Here is a 17,640-nt window from a genome sequence, read left to right on the forward strand (position 1 = left end):
TGTATACAGTAGTGAAAATAATAGTGAAAGATTAAACTTTGAATAGAGCTATCTTTAAATAAGAGCCACGTAGGTAACCATTACATTATTATTATTACTCCTTCTTACCTTTAAGTTTTTTGTCTAAATGTTAGTGTAGTTATTTATTGCACCAAAATATCTTCAAAATATTCACCTGACAACTAAAATAACATTCTGCCGTGTAATCTTTATTAGTCACCGCACTGGAATATTTTAAAGTAAGTCCGAGTGACTATTAGTTTTCATTCTATTAGCATTTTGTCAAGCAATTAACGAAACAGGCTTCTCTGGCATGGCGGCTCTACAACCTCGTATGTAGAAAAAAAAGAATGGCGTAAATTAAAATTAAGAAAAAAGTATGGGTCTTGTTCTAGGATTTGTCTATGGATTCTTGAAAATGGCGCGAATCGTAGCGAACAGTAGTGAACGGAACGTATCGTATATATAGATTATACAGAGTATAGGTTTATTTATAGGGTAGGTTGGATAAAAATTTTATAAAAAAGTATTTTTATCTATTATATAAAAAGTTCTAGCTGTATTTATACCATAATTTTGTCAAAAATCTTCAAAAGTTTTCTTTTTAGGTCGTCGTATAAATGAAGAAGAACAATACGAACTATAATGAGCGATTATACCATCGAATTGTATGTCCGATGCAAAAAGTGCATAGCTGCAGTTGTGCATACTAATAAAAGCAGCTGTGAAAACATGCATTGTCAAATCAAGTCCCTTGATTAGGAACATTGTAGGTGGGTAAAGTAAGTAACTAATTTCATTTGTTCTTGCTGTCTGTTCGGTTATAAATACAGACTACAAAATACACTCACGGGCAATGAAAAGTTTCCACTGAGAAAAATACCAAATTACTTCTAAACGGAAAAAGCTAGCTTAATGACGCCTTCTGCAACATTTGAGTACATTTAACAGAGCATCAGGAATAATCAGGATATTACCAACTAAAAACGGTAATATTTAGATAAAATTTTAAATGAAATGTTTGGAAAAATTGGGGTCTTTTGGTGTCGGCATTATGTGAGTGGAACTTCTTCATTGCCTGTGAGTGTACTTGGTTATAGTTTAAATTTTATGACAAATATTTCCAAAAGTATTACCCTTATTCAGTCAGCCACTACACTAACTTATATACTTACTTATTATTATCGATTCCGCGTAGTTTACACCAGATTACATATAAAAGTGTGTTTACGAGTGTTCACCGGCGGCAAGGCCGGGGCGCGTGGGAGGACTCCAAGGGCCCGCGTTCGAATCCCGGCCGCTACGTGTAGGATGCCGGAACTTCAACTGGAGCTAAAAAAGCTTGACTTTTTAAAGGCAATTAATTTATTAACGATAGCTTTAGAAAGCTTCGCTGTAGTGTTTTTCTGTATTCGAATTTAAAAGTTAGGTTAAGTACGAACTTAAAAACACGAAATTTAAGTACCAAGTAATTAAATTCGTAATTTTCTAATTATTAAATAATGACAGGTCATTAGGTACATATTTTACGCAAAACGTCGCATATTTCAATCACTTATGTGTAGGTACCTACAGGAAAGCTTGTCTTATATGATTAGGTACAAGTTTATAGTTGCCCATGCCTTCTAAATATTCAACAGACATACATTACAAGTACCAGATACCCAAATTTCCGATACGGAATCAACTGAGTGAAACAATAAATCATATAATTAGTCGGACAGCAATTTGAACGCGAAGATCGACATCTGTACACACCTCGATCCTGCCTCCCCGAGGCAACGCTCATTAACATACAGAATTAATACCGAAGAGAAGGTAGTATCACTCTATGGTGATATGTAAGAGACTTTACGAGGAGCGAATCCATGCAAAAGTTGTCTTTCCAAAAAAGCTCAGGGTTGGCAAAAGGTGTATGTAAGCTTTTAAAAGTTTATTGGGAATATCTTTCTGCTTTTTTGATTAGTATTAGGAAGGAATTATAAACCCTGGCGGTTATACAACTCATTACTCACACATCTCACGAAATACGTCTAAGGAAAAGGTTTTACGAAAGCTTTGATAGGTAATTTTCACAGAAACAGTTGAAAATTGGTCAAATTCAACATGGCTGTCCATCTAGAAGCGTCAGTATCTGGCCGGCACGAGTTACAATCTCACAATGCTTGCTTATTAAACTTTCGATACGTAAGTTTTTTTAGTCCGCTCTCAACATACCTGCATCCTCGGGCTTACCTGTGGAGGCTGTGTGCCATAGAGTTACGCGCTCACAGACACGGCAGCAGGCTGTGTGGGTTTGCTGACCTATAAAGTAGTTTAGTGTTTTCTTTCGGTTTATTGAAACTTTCAAAAATATTTGTTTCGTTTATTTAGTTACTTGTGGGATTCGAGGGTCCTATTGATTTAAATCATATTGAATGGTTGGAATTATTGACCAAAATACATTAAAAACAACATATATTCTATGTTACAAAAACCGCTCCAAATCCTCTTATTCAAAGTATATATAGTTAGTGCCTAAATACAATTAGTAGAAAAGCTCAGTAACAACATCACCACCTAACGGCCAAACCGAAGCCGAAAAGCCTCCTGCGCAGTGACGAAATCACGAAACCGGCCGTGTCTTTACCCGTGCAAGTCTATGGGCGGCGCGGGCGCAGGCCGGGGCTCCAGTCCGCGATGGAAGCCCGCCGCGACCGGTCGTGGTGATGACGCAGCATGTACGCGCTGCTCCTGTGCTGCCTGACCCTCGCGAGCCTGGCGCCCGGCGCGCACCCCGCCCGCCCCCACCGCCACCACCCGCCCCCGCAGCGCATCACACACCACAAACACTCGGAATTCGTCAAGGGGAAAAGTAAGTTCAGTGATACCTACACAGTGCCAAACAAACAACCTTATCTCGGAAACGCTGGTAAGTAGAAGTGCGAGACAAGGACGCATGGACTGGTATACCTGTCCAAGGTGTATCTTTTGTTGGACAGATTTTTTCCGAGCGGAGCGCGTATTGTGAAGCTGTGGAGGGCCCGCATTGTTTTTGTCAAAGGCTGTGCTTCAAGCAATTGTGTCTTGTGCTGTGTTGAGTGGTGTCGGTTACACGAGGATCAAATCCCGAAGCCTCAGGACATGAAACACCTTTAGTGTCTATAGTGTTACTTGTCAAACGATCGAAATAGCCAATCGTACTTTTTGTTTAGTTATAAAGCGTGCCTGATCGTTGTTTCTGAAGTAAACACGAAATGAAGAATGGAGGTCGTTATTTCATACGGCAAAGTTCTAGGAATTTTACATAACCACGCGTTGTGACCTCAGCTTGAAAGTCGAACTTCAACAGGGCAATAATATGAAACAATCGACGAACTTTGTATGTGAACATACTGCCTAACATTTTCTGTAAGCACTACTAAATACATACCTAGTATAAAGCCTAAATATTCTCAATGTGGGTGTCAAAATCGTCCCAAAAAACATAAGAGTTCGACCGAACTTAAGTATTCAGGTATCATGTAAAGTAATAGTAGATAATGCTTACAATAGTTTGCACAAACTACATAACATACCTACCTAGGTACCCGTACCTAGCAGAACAAAACATCATTTCAAAATCCTTCCTATAAAATATTTAAAACGTTGTTCGTCATAAATGCCTGTACATCACAACGATCTATGTACCAATATTGCTTAGGTAGTTTCGGTTAAAATATATAGACGTTGTAAAATTTAAATAATACTTGTAAATAAGGTAATTAACAAAACGTGTTTATACCGAGTACCTATATGTATGTGTGTTCTTTAGTCTCACAGTGCGTTCCTTCATGGTTTGATTTGCGTAGGATTGAGTAGGATCCTTTGTTTCTTCACATTATTTCAACTACACTTATGTGCAGAAAGATGTGTATTGTGTAGAATGCATTTTAGAACATATTTATCATGATAATAACCTTTAAGTATTCTAGTTATTCTAGAACTGCTTAAAGCTAATGGTTGTTGTTAATATGAAATCTAAGTAACTGCTATTAATTATAATAACAGTTTGGTTTCATAACTTTGGCATTCTGTTCCTTAATGGACCTGAGTTAAATGTGCATATTTAGTCAAAATTTACATGAAAAGTATGTTTAAATCATAAAACTTTTCCAATATATACTCTTACTTAACGACAGGTACTACTTTAAATGTATGAAGTTAAAGCAAAGATCACGTTATTTGAACTCCTTGTAAATACGTTTCTTGCTTCAGGTAATTTACACACAATACAATGTTGAGACTCATTTGAAATTTTGACAAAAGCGGTAAATCACCGAACAAAACTTGAACTTTGTCCTATTTTTAATTTAAACACCGAGATACCTACCAGTAACTTCTAATATAACTGTGTAGTTTAAACACTTTGCATTGTAAAAAAAATTACAAAAAATTGTACCTATGTCTACTTACAGAGGATACATATTTATCAAGATTTGTCGTGGATGCGAATGATAGGCTTATAAGATGTACAAAACATTTTATATAAGTGATCATAACTATAGCACAAGCCCAGTAACGTACCTACGTATACAAACGGATAGGCATTACATATTAAATTTAGCATCGAATACATATTTTTGAATCTTCAAATACCTCAACGATTGTCGTGACACTAAAGTGTGAGCTTAAATACTTCAAGTTAACCTGCTAGGTAGGTACTAAACATAACGGTCAAATATTTGTTAAGACGAGAGAGCATTTACACAGCAATGCTAGAAATTCCTCCGGCCATGTACTATGAGTAGTAAAATGCATTTCGTTATCTTTCATGTCACTAAACTTTTCATTCTTTTGACTTGACTATTTTCCATCTCTTTCTTTCCAGTTTTCAATTAACCACTTCAAGGGTTTTGCTTATTATAATAACATAATTCATGAACTGAGACCACTGATTACGTAATCTGGCGTCCATACTAATCGGTTACAAATACCATAGCACACAGTACTTGTTTTGTGTTGTTTCGCACTGAGGAAAATCATTAAATTAATAACTAAGAAATATATCGATCTATTTACGATACTGATTGCTAAATAAGGCATGAACAATCAGTCTATACGGAAAACAGAGACCTATAACTTTAGCATACGAGATTAATAACATAAAGTATTCATGCGTGTGTGAGTGTGTCGAACGCCTTGGTATTTGCAATAAGGTTGGTAGCAAGTAAGCCCGATAATAAAACTCCTTTCTAAGAAAATGTGGCCGTTTCGGTATGCAAACCTCTTTTCGTTTCTGTGACATTATCGGTGTCCAGTTACACGCATTTAAATTTTACCATGCTGTCGATGGCAATCCGTATAATGGTGTGAACTGTATTATGATTTTATACTTAATTTAATCGAAATATAAGTAGCCTAAGTTTCCAGAAACTTAAACAATAAACATGTAATATATCTACTCTAAACAAAAATAACATGAGGAATTTCCTATTAACTCAAAAACACGTCATAACGATTTTTCAAACTTTGTCCAATACATCCAGTTTTATGTTAAATTAACATATTCAAAAATAACAGTTTCTTAATAGTTGCGCTAAACGATAAGAATAATTTTACGAGTATTAGATAATGTGTTTTCTCTGAAAAGCTTTTAGATGGGTAGGAACTTACTAAATTAATAAATATAAAAACATATTTATTGTTATAAGCAACAATTATATGTTTTTAATTCCAAATTCTTTATATTTTATCTAAAACATTTGTCACTTAAGCAAAAATATAAGTTTCATACAAAAGAGTTCAACGCGTGCGCTAAAATTAAGTGCGTTCAATGTAATAATGCAATATGAATAGCAAACCATAGGGATTACAATATTGTATGCATAGGTAGTGATGCTTAATATCTATATTTATGTAAGTACCTAGGTTTTGTTTTACAAATTTTATATTTTTAGGTAAGTTCTGACGCGAACTTCTTATAGGTACTTGGTTAGTCATTGTTGTGTGTACTTTCAAAACTACATTGTTAGGATAACAAACGAAAATAAATAGGATTCAAAATTACGATCCTGTTTACTTCGCAAATAACTACCACCAAGCAATATTATTGCGGCAAGGGCTAAGTCCGTTGAATAAATTGCTAAGTGTTTATTTGATGCCAACGTTGGCGCAACGTCAGTGACAACAGCAAAACATCGCCAGGACGAGAATCCTTAAGAATAACACACGGCAAGTTTGAAAAGCTCTTTCCTGTCAGCGAATTAGTTCCTCGGCCAGTTCACTAACTCTGGCCGCGTTATAACTGAACACTGGTTGAGGTTGTTTTTGTACAATCGCCTGCATTCTGAAGCTACGAACCAGTTACTCTTACCACTGCACGATCTGGCTTGGCCTTTCACTAACATTCCTTGATAGGCAGCGTACATTGCGCGCTCACCAAACAACCAACTGAGTTAAGGCAAACAAACTGAGCATTTGATGACTGGTTGAAGGTTTGATCGAGTTTCGTTTCGCAACGCTAAAGTCTTCAGAAAGTGAGATATGGCGACGGTGAAGGGAGGCTGTTTAAGATAAAATTGTGCAAAAAAACGCCCTACATTATTATGCTGTACTTACCTTTTGCGTAATTTTGCTATAATTAGTTTCATAATTTGCGATAACGTTAAGTGACAACTCGTTATCGATGTCGTTCATAAGTTACCGGTCCTTTAATGAATACCTGCAATCAGAGATTAAGTAAATACCAAGATACATTGGAAATACCTACTAATGAAAGTATTTTATTAATTGCCCTTAGTCTAGTTTTGACAATCCATTCAGTTTTATATGATACAAAAAATAATAATTGTGTAGGTATATAGTTAGGAACAACATAATTATAATAGAATGATATTATGATTAAAATATTCTCTCGGTTCTATTAAAATAACAAATAAAATATGTTCAAGTATGGTTTAAAGTTAAATGTCATCGTCAGATAATTTATTTTCATGTTAGTTAGTGAGTTCTACAAAGGTATTATTAGGTATCAATAATGTACTTATTTTTTACATAAATACCATACTTGTACCGTATTGAATACGTGTTTAAATTAGTACCTATTCTTCTAATGGCTCAAGGGAATGCCGTGTTACAAGCATTAATGATAATTGTACGCAGCATTCTTGACTTCATAGCAACAAAACATATATTATAAAATTATGTGTAATTCTTGAAATAACTATGTAGATACCGCTTCAATATGTATACGTGTATGTAGGTATGTAAAATATAAGTTATGAATACAAATGTAGAACCTTTACCTATTAATTTCATTGAGATAATCTACTGGTAATATTTAATATTCTATTTAACTTCTGCAAATTTGTTTCTAACCAAAGTAAATTTTAGGTCGCCAATTATTTTTTCCCAAGCTATCACACTACCACAACTACCTCTTTATCGTTGATGAATTCATGATAAATTGAAGACAGACATTCAATGTTTATAATAAATAATAAAAATAAAATTAATAAATCAAGGCATAAATAAATAATAGTAAAGTGTTAGGTTAAATCCTGCCATCACTCGTCTCACCTCTTTCACATTGACAAATGCTCGCCAGTTACAAAATATAGCTGTACCTTACAATACAATACAGCAAAATTATGTGACACAATAGCTAAATATCACTGGCAGTGTTTTATCTAGTTCCAGTGCAGTGTACAGAGCGCTCAATCCTATCGGTTTAGTGATCAAACATTATAATTAGGTCGAGCGGACACCAGTTTTCATCTGCCCACATGACTATCCGCCGAATAGAATATACATACGGCACTAGCAAACATCGAATTATGACATGACATCTCCAACGCGCTGGGTGTCAGCGTGGGAGGTTACCCAACCAAATCGAAAAGTCCGTTTGAACTCACCAACAGTGTTGAATCTAGAGCCTGCCCGATTTGGACGACTACAGTAACGTATGGGTGGTATTTTCGAAAGTTCCTTTCCGCCCGACTGTCCAAACTCCAGCATGTTATATCACCAGTTTTTGTCTGGCTTTCGTTAAATTTCAAAATTGGAATTAAAGCCCTTTTGCCGAAAAATACTGGCCGTTTCGAAAGGTGGACGACTGATAATGAATTTGTCCTTGGAAGAAAACTCACGGCATTCGAATTTCTTTTAGACACTAAAGAGAAAAAATCAAAAGAGGTTTACCTTCCAGGGCTTTAGGAATCTAATAGGTATGTTCACAACGCGATCAGCTTTATTAAATTATAACTTTATTTAAGATTAATTAGTATAATTGCCACAATTCAAACATAAACAAATATCTACATAAACACGTAATACATACACAAACCAATTAATGCCATAACAAACAACTGAGGATCATTTATTATTTAAAAATGTTACGCAGCTATACCTACTTAGATACAACTTTTGACACAGATCGTAAGAATGTATTTCGACAACATGTAGGTTTGGAATGTACACAGTTGCATGACATAAAAAAAACTTGTGTATTTCTCTAAAGCAGAGTAACTTAAACATCGGTATCGTGGGTGGCTCTCGCAAGAACACTGTCCATCAAACATTTGTCTATAAAACACGGGGAACTCGGAAATATACGTCTTTTTATTGAGCTTTTGCAATAAAATCTATCCAAAACGCAGACATCAACTTTATGGCTCGAACGTTACCGTTTTATTTAACTTACCTTTGTTGATCTAAAAGTTAATATAACTGACGTATAATCTGTCTATTTTGTTCTTAAAATTATGGAGTATTTGAAATATTGGGACTATCAAAATGTTTGTCGATTTGTTATAGACATAGTACCTTCATATAACACGTAGGCGTAGCGTAGGTATGCATAAGTATACGATATATTATAGTGTATGAGTAAGACAATCCTAAAACTCTATCTTTAGGACTAAAGCCACTCAGAAATCAAAATATTTGAAGATGTACCCAACGTAACCGAATATCTACAAACATAAAACAAAAAATCCTATCGCATAAGCATCTTTGAAACTCTATCCAGGGTACTTGTGCGTCTCGTGACCATAGACAGATATTTCAAAAGCCAGGTATAGATCAAAAAAACCTTTTGTGTAGCTACAAAGGTGAGCTCGTTCAATAGAGATAAAATGTGACGCGAAAATTCCTTTTATTGAGACAATGTAGTCTGTTGTTCTGCGTTGCCAAAAAAATACATTTACGCGGCAGGTTAAGGAACGTGGCTTGAATAACTTGAGGCTGTACGTTTTTGAACAGGTTTCGAGCGATATTTAAAACTGGCAGTAGAATTAATCGATGAACTATTAAGTAGAATAGCGGTTTTTGTTCCACGGTCGGAACTAGCATTGGCCGCCCACTTCCCACTCGGCTGTCCCCTCCGCCCGGCGACTTTCGATGCGCCGCCAGTGTAGGTACTGTTATATAAAGCACATTTGGAGAAATCTGTGCCCACTCATGTCATTCGATAGACGTAAAAACACTAATCGCGCGCCATTTCACTAATCAACGCGATAGAAAACATTTTGAAATTTGTCCTCGACGCCCTTTGAAGCTTTCTTAAATTATTAATAGTATTTTAACATATATTTTCTCGTTGCTTCCAGTATGCATCGGAACGAACGGGCGCATGTCGGTGCCGTCGAACCGGGACATCCACTACCGGAACCTGCGGAACCGCTTCACGAACTGCACCTACGTGGACGGGAACCTGGAGCTGACGTGGCTCCAGAACGACACCATGGACCTGTCCTTCCTCAAGTACATCCGCGAGGTCACCGGCTACGTGTTGATCTCCCACGTGAAGGTGCGCCGCATCATCCTGCCGCAGCTGCAGATCATCCGCGGCCGGACCCTCTTCAAGCTCAACGTGAGGGAAGAGGAGTTCGCGCTAATGGTCACCATGAGCTCGGCGTTCACATTAGAGCTGCCGGCTCTGCGTGACGTGCTGCGCGGCAGCGTCGGCATGTACAACAACTACAACCTCTGCCACGTCAAGACCATCAACTGGGACGAGATCATCACGGGGATCAATGCCACCTATGTGTATGTGTATAACTACACGGTGCCCGAGCGGGAGTGCCCGCGCTGTCACGCCAGCTGCGAGGCCGGCTGCTGGGGTGAGGGCCCGGACAACTGCCAGAAGTTCTCGAAGACAAACTGCAGCCCGCAGTGCGCGCAGGGCCGCTGCTTCGGGCCCAACCCGCGCGACTGCTGCAACACGTTCTGCGCCGGCGGCTGCACCGGCCCGCTGCCCAGCCAGTGCCTCGCCTGCCGGAACTTCTTCGACGAGGGCACCTGCTCGCAAGAGTGCCCTCCGATGCAAATATACAACCCCACCACATATTCGTGGGAGCCGAACCCCAACGGCAAATACGCGTATGGTGCCACGTGTGTGAGGAACTGCCCAGAACATTTATTGAAAGACAACGGTGCGTGTGTCCGTAGTTGCCCGCCGAACAAGACGGCAGTGAACGGTGAATGTATTCCGTGTAATGTGACGTGTCCGAAGACTTGTCGGGCGGAGAAGCCGATCCATGCGGGGAACATCGACAGTTTCAAAGACTGCACGATCATCGACGGCTCGGTGGAGATCCTGGAGATGACGCTGACGGGCTTCCAGCAAGTGAACAGCGACTACTCGTTCGGGGAGCGCTACCCCAAGATGGACCCGGAGAAGCTGGAGGTGTTCAGCACGGTCCGCGAGGTGACCGGCTACCTCAACGTGCAGGCGCACCACCCCAACTTCACCAGCCTCTCCTACTTCCGCAACCTCGAGGTCATCGGCGGCCGGCAAGTGGCCGAGAACCTCTTCGCTTCCCTCTACATCGTCAAGACGTCGCTCAAATCCCTCGGCTTGAAGTCTCTGAAGCGCGTCAACTCGGGAGCTATCGCCATCATGGAGAACAAGAATCTGTGCTTCGCCGACAAGATAGCTTGGGGAAAACTGGTCAAGTCAAAGGACCACAAGCAAGTCATACAGAAGAACGGGGACCCAAGGGCTTGTGGTAAGTTTGCTAGCGCGTTGCGTTTTTTGAGGATCCTCGTAGAGTCATTAGTTTTTAAAGTCAAAGCGAAAGTCTTATTTTCTATTATATATCAAGTGTGAAGGTCGTCTTTGTAACGTTTGTTTAGCATGAACTAAAAAGACGTGTCAAAGTCGCATCCCAACACGGTCAGTGTTAAACTGGGCCTTCAATTTCATTGGCAATTTAGCAAGCGAATGTGTCAATTCATCTTTTTCACATTTCGACACACATGTACTAACAAAATTAACAGCTGAGCTACAGCTATGCGATATGGTCGTGTGTATGTGAGAGAGTTGTTTCCTAACTAACGTTTGTTTGACAGAAAAAGCGAATTTGGTGTGTGACGCTGAATGTTCGGGCGACGGCTGCTGGGGCCCCGGCCCCGACCAGTGCCTCTCTTGCCAGAACTACAAGTTTGGAGAAACTTGCATACAGAACTGCAGCGTACATCCTGGGTTAGTATATTTCACATTTTCCACTGTAGGACTTACTCAAATTGCATGACTGGCGTGATCGAATATGCAATGCAGACTATTTTCAGCCTTTACCCCGAAGCAAGATCTTTCAAGACAAGCAAAGCGAATTCCTTTTCATAAATCGAAACGCTCCCCATTTACATTCAAAATCCGAGGCAGACGAGTAAATACACATTGACATGCACGGGCACCAAAGTAATTTAAATAACAAACCAAAACATGCATACGAATGGAGTAGCACACAATTTTCGCTGGTGCAACGACCGCTCTTAACACTTCCCCTAGATTTGTAATTTCTGTTTTCATGCTAACATTTCCTTCTTCATGTTTGCAGACTGTACAAGTCGGGGTCTAGTTCGTGCAAGCAATGCGACGTGGAGTGCGTGGGCGGCTGCTCGGGCCCGGGCCCGGCCAACTGCACGGCGTGCCGGCACGTGCGCGACGGGCCCTACTGCGTGGCGCAGTGCCCCATGGCGCGCTACAACGCGGCCGACGGCACCTGCCTGCCCTGCCACCGCAACTGTGAACACGGCTGCACCGGCCCCGAGAACACCGTCGGACCCGGCGCCTGCAACTCATGCAGCAAAGCCATTATAAGCGTGGAAGCGCAAATTGAAGTCTGCCTCGAAGAAGATGAGCCTTGCCCCGATGGGTATTACAATGAATGGGTCGGGAATGTCAAGCCTTTAGAGGGCAAAGTGAAGGTTGTCTGCAGAAAGTGCCATCCGCTGTGCAAGAAGTGCACAGGGTTTGGTATCCATCAGCAGGTGTGCCAAGTGTGCAACGGGTTCAAGCGAAGTGACCAGTGTGAGGACGAGTGCCCGGCGGATCACTTCACGGATGACGTCACGCGGACGTGCACGCCGTGCCACCACGAGTGCCGCGGCTGCACCGGACCCACTTCCACTGACTGCATCAAGTGCCACAACCTCAAGATATTCATCAACGAGTCCAACAACATTGACAACAAGCCCGTGTTCAACTGCACCGACGCCTGTCCCGACCACATGCCCCACAAGATATACTTCGATGAGATGCTTCAAAATGTGATCGAGGAGCCGTACTGCTCTGAGGCTCCCAGCGCCATCTCGAGACCGGCGGCCGCGAGGACGTCAACAGTACTGGTTCTAGTGCTTGTGTTCGCTTTCCTACTGCTGATTATCTTGGCGATAATCGGCTACACGTGCAGGCAGAAGGCGAAGGCTAAGAAAGACGCAGTGAAAATGACGATGGTGCTGACCGGGTGTGAGGATAACGAGCCACTGAGACCGACGAATGTCAAGCCAAACCTCGCAAAACTCCGCATTGTGAAGGAAGCCGAGCTCCGCCGAGGCGGCATGCTCGGGTTCGGAGCATTCGGCAAGGTATACAAGGGCGTCTGGGTGCCAGAAGGAGAGAACGTCAAGATCCCTGTCGCTATCAAAGTGCTGAAAGAGGGAACTGGCGCCAACTCCAGCAAAGAGTTCATGGAAGAGCGATACATTATTAGCAAGGAGTTTCTCGAAGAAGCGTATATCATGGCGAGTGTGGAACATCCGAATCTGCTGCAGTTGCTGGCTGTTTGCATGACGAGCCAGATGATGTTGATCACTCAGCTGATGCCGTTGGGTTGCTTGTTGGACTACGTGAGGACGCACCGAGAGAAGATAGGCTCAAAGGCATTCTTGAACTGGTGCACGCAGATAGCGCGAGGCATGTCCTATCTCGAAGAGAAACGATTAGTCCACCGAGACTTGGCCGCGCGAAACGTGCTAGTGCAAACGCCAAACTGCGTAAAGATTACCGACTTCGGGTTAGCGAAGCTTCTAGATATAAACGAAGACGAGTACAAAGCTGCTGGAGGCAAGATGCCGATCAAGTGGCTGGCGCTAGAGTGCATCCAGCACAGGATATTCACGCACAAGAGTGACGTGTGGGCTTTCGGCGTGACGATATGGGAGATATTGAGTTACGGGGCGCGTCCGTACGAGAATATATCGGCTCGGAACGTTCCGGAGTTGATCGAGAATGGGTTGAAGTTGTCTCAGCCGGCTATTTGTACGCTGGACATCTACTGCATCATGGTGTCGTGTTGGATGCTGGACGCGGACAGTCGGCCGACGTTCAAGCAGCTAGCGGACACGTTTGCGGAAATGGCGCGAGACCCCGGCAGATACCTGGTCATACCCGGAGACAAGTTCATGAGGCTGCCGTCTTACTCCACACAGGTAAATGTTAGTTTTCGACCCTTTCTTTTATTGCATGGTTTTTATAAGTTGGAGACGCTCAGTTGATTGCGTTCAGGCGTTCAGTTGATTGATGCGTAATTAAAAGACAGCGCAAAGAAAAAGCTACATTATAACACATTTAGTGGATTAATATACAGATTCTACCTTCAGATCCGCCCGTATTACATTAGGACTGACATAAAACTTGACTAACTAGGGTGCAGTAAAGAACCACTGCCAAGTGAATACGACACATGTCTGCTAATGATGATATTCATTTAAAATCAAATAGTTAAATTTCCATTTCCATCTGTTACAGGACGAGAAAGAGATCCTCCGGAACCTGCAGTCTGCGATGGAGGGCCCCGAGCCGCTCGTGGAAGCGGACGAGTACCTGCAACCGAAGTTCAAGCCGGGAGCGGGGACATTGACCTCCAACTCCGCTGTGAGCGGCGTCGACACCCAGACCAGCTCACTCAAGCCCTCCACATCCACGTCCTGGGCCAACCACCCCGGCCCCGACTGCGCCACCGACGGCTCCCGGCCAGAGACCTGGGACCACGAGCTGCTCAAGTACAACCAGCACCCTGACGACCGCCATTACTACAACAACAACGTCTGCGCGTCAGACAGCTCCGGCTCCCGCTTCGGAGACTCCAAAACGGAAACTTTCGAGTCCAAGAACAAGGAAGCGCAAGTTGGCAACCTCAAGCTGAACCTACCGCTCGATGAGGACGACTATCTGATGCCGTCGCCGCAGCAGAACCAGAACGCGTCCACGTATATGGACCTCATTGGGGAGAACGGCGAGGGGTCCGATGCGAAAGACTTACGGTTCAGCGGGTTCGTTGGTATCGGTTCTAAGCGGTGCGTGGACAACCCCGAGTATCTGATGTCTGAGGAGAGCGTGCCTACGCAGACGGTGGGCATTCCGGTGGAGTGTGCTAGTGAGGCGAGTGAGGCGAGCGAGGGGGCGGGCGCGGGCGCGGGGGCGGAAGCGGGGGCGCCGCCCTACCAGCCGCAGCGGTCGCTGGAGGAGGAGTCCATGTCCGACCACGAGTACTACAACGATCTGCAGAGGGAACTACAGCCGCTGCGGAGAAACGAGACCACTGTGTGAGCGAGACAGTGGCGTGTGAGCGAGACCGCGACAGGTGACAAGACTGATCTCCCGACGACTACAGTGCGACGCACCCCCGTGCCATGCCGACGATGGCTAGTGTTAGTTGTTGACAAATCTTTTAACTATTTTATGTTAGTTATATAAAAAGAAACTGTTAATTTTTTTTCTACTTAAATCTTTTGTAAATGAAGTGTTATGAAACGATTTTTTGTAAAAAGTACGGATTTTATGCCTTATCGAGTGCGTTTAGAGGCACCTAACAAATTATAATTTATTAATTTACACGTAAGAATGGCTATGTACGTTCACGAAATGACGTAGGTTAAGTAGTGTGTAGGAAAATTTTATTTTTATTTTAAAACTGTGATAATTAGTTTAATTTTAAATACTGTATGGACCAGTGAAATGATTTACATTTGGGTTAAATTTTAACACTGTTCCTTTGTGAGCATTTAGTTGCGGCGATAGGTATTTTAAAATGTCTTATTTTACTCTGCGGCCTTTGCTGCTGATACCTAAATATTTTCTAATTTAAATACGCAGGAATGGCGCACAAATATGATTTTGTTCTTTCCATTTTTACCTACATTTTATAAATGTGTTTTACAAAATAGGGAACTACTTACATCTATTGTTTATGTATATTTTATTGATTAGTATCTTGCCATTCCACTTTGGACCAAGCCAATATAATAGTTAGATTTTATCACTTGCCGAAATCCTTTACGATATTCCATTGTATATCTTTCTGCACTGTTCATTTTACGCAAGTATAGTTATATATTACTATGTTATTTATTACTATTTTATGTTATTTTAGGAGTAACACTTTTATGTATAGCGTCAGTGGCAAAACTTAAAAGACATTAAGTATAAGATATATAAAGAGTTAACAAATTACACGTCGTAAGCACAAATTCGCTCAAAATATCCCCAATTACAATTCAAATATTTATACTACTTACATTGTTTAAGGTGTATAAGCCAAACCCTCATTTGCCATGTAAACTGTAAATAGATATATATGCTTTTATTGTACATAGATATTTTATATAGTAAATATACATACTTACTGTACATATAACAGAGTTATGGCCGTGTTTAACAATAATTATTATTATAATTTTATGGCAGTTGGAACTTTAAAACAGCAGCTTAAAATCGAGGCTTTATTTGTATAGAATCGTGAATCAGGAAATCTGCCTTAAAATTATTAAGAACACTACCCATTGCTTGCGGTTGACATTACAAAAACTTTGAATAACAATGTATGTATTAAAATAAGCATTTTTGTTGTTAACAATAGTTTTATAGCAGAATACTTAGTAATCACTGCTGCAGCTCTAAATATGATGATTGTGCCATTTCATAAAATCGAAGTACTTTGTAACTTACAAAGTAGATTAAGGACCTGTTTCACACTGTCTGGATAATGGCTACCTGTGAGATAAAACAGTTTTAGACAGTGACAACATCTTTTATCGCACAGGTAGACATTATCCAGACTTTGTGAAACAGGCCCTAAATGTGATAGTGTGTATACTTGCAGTTTTAGCTTACTTTTTTTACTACTTACATTTACATTTTATGATTTCTAAAGTTAATGATTTCCTATAGACTATCTCTGTTAAAACCTTCCCCTGCAATGCAAGTATATGCATAATCATATGTACATTTCAACAGGGTGCTCGGAAAGTTAAGTTAGTAAATAATATTTGCTTGGTATAGAAAAATCTATAGGCACTTAAAGTTTTGCAGCACCCTGCTCAATATTTATTAAGAAATAACGTTTCAGTTTGTTACTCTAATCAAAGATAGTAGATAGGTAGTCCCGATCCAAACAAATTAATTTAAATATGTATTTTGCAAGGTTACATTTAAAAACTTCGTTATTTTACTAAGCTTACTTTTTGTTGCCATTCTTCAAGTAAAGGGACTGGTTTTTATGAGTGACAAACTGAAACGATTTTATTTCAGATGAGCTATATAATAATATGTTTAAATAAGAAGTGTATGTAGTGTTATACGGCTTATTGTTTATATTGTGTAGATACAGTCGACGGCTGCGGTTTTATGTACTTGTACCTTGATAAATCGAATAAAATTAAAAAAATATGTGTCTGTTTTATTTAATACCTACATTTTAATCTATCTAATGTAAGGAAACCGGTGTACTGTGACTCTATGTGCCCTAGTTCTTTTATCTATAGAATATAATATTACTATGATTGATTGAAATATAACCTTGAACATGGAAGTAGAAAAAAAGGCGGAAGGAATATCGCTAACTAAAATCTGAGGCACCTTAAGTAAGTCATTGTTACGACGAGCCCGACACACACATTCACACTCAAAGTAAGTGTTTGCCGCCGCGCGCCAATCACGTCGCACCTACGCACACACACACTCTTATCGGGAAAGTCGCCCCCTCGCGGTACACGCGCTGTACTAGCTTCGCGTCAAATATATATTTTTTTTGCCCACTGCTCGAACTGTTAAGAAAAACCTGCACTACTTACACTCTAAAATCCACAATGTGCAAGAATCTGCACAATTTTTTGCCTTGTCGTAATAACTTACTAACTGCTCACAGTGGCAGTATAGATACACTAATAATAAAACGGAAATCTTAAAGTGAAACCATTTTCATAGAATAAGTAGTACAACCTTTATTGAACCCTCAAAATGTATATATAAAAATAACTTAAATCTACATAAGATATATAAATTTTCATATGCATAGTATACTTATACCTACTTACCTACCTATAAAATTTTGATATAAAATTAAGTATAAATAAATAATTAAAATTCAAAGTTTCTTCGTTAGATCAGATTCCATT

The 17,640-nt window shown here is 40.5% G+C and overlaps 1 protein-coding gene across 5 annotated transcripts in view; it reads left to right on the forward strand.

Moving 5' to 3' along the window:
• The window catches only part of LOC105385471 (epidermal growth factor receptor), a 99,845-nt gene extending 82,933 nt beyond the window's left edge, over positions 1-16,912 (forward strand). Inside the window, exons 1-5 of one of the 5 annotated variants that reach the window (XM_048632864.1) lie at positions 2,668-2,911; positions 9,570-10,970; positions 11,314-11,446; positions 11,802-13,680; positions 13,994-16,912. In XM_048632864.1, coding sequence (XP_048488821.1) covers positions 2,719-2,911; positions 9,570-10,970; positions 11,314-11,446; positions 11,802-13,680; positions 13,994-14,794 — 4,407 coding nt within the window. In that variant the 5' untranslated portion in view covers positions 2,668-2,718 and the 3' untranslated portion in view covers positions 14,795-16,912. Of the gene's footprint in view, positions 1-2,667; positions 2,912-9,569; positions 10,971-11,313; positions 11,447-11,801; positions 13,681-13,993 lie in introns of those variants that run through there. The other 4 variants (XM_038121773.2, XM_048632866.1, XM_048632867.1 and 1 more) reach the window with 4 other exon arrangements.
• Positions 16,913-17,640: the final 728 nt, after the last annotated feature.

The sequence above is a fragment of the Plutella xylostella genome, chromosome Z (assembly GCF_932276165.1).
Source record: "Plutella xylostella chromosome Z, ilPluXylo3.1, whole genome shotgun sequence".
In the NCBI taxonomy this organism is placed as follows: domain Eukaryota; kingdom Metazoa; phylum Arthropoda; class Insecta; order Lepidoptera; family Plutellidae; genus Plutella; species Plutella xylostella.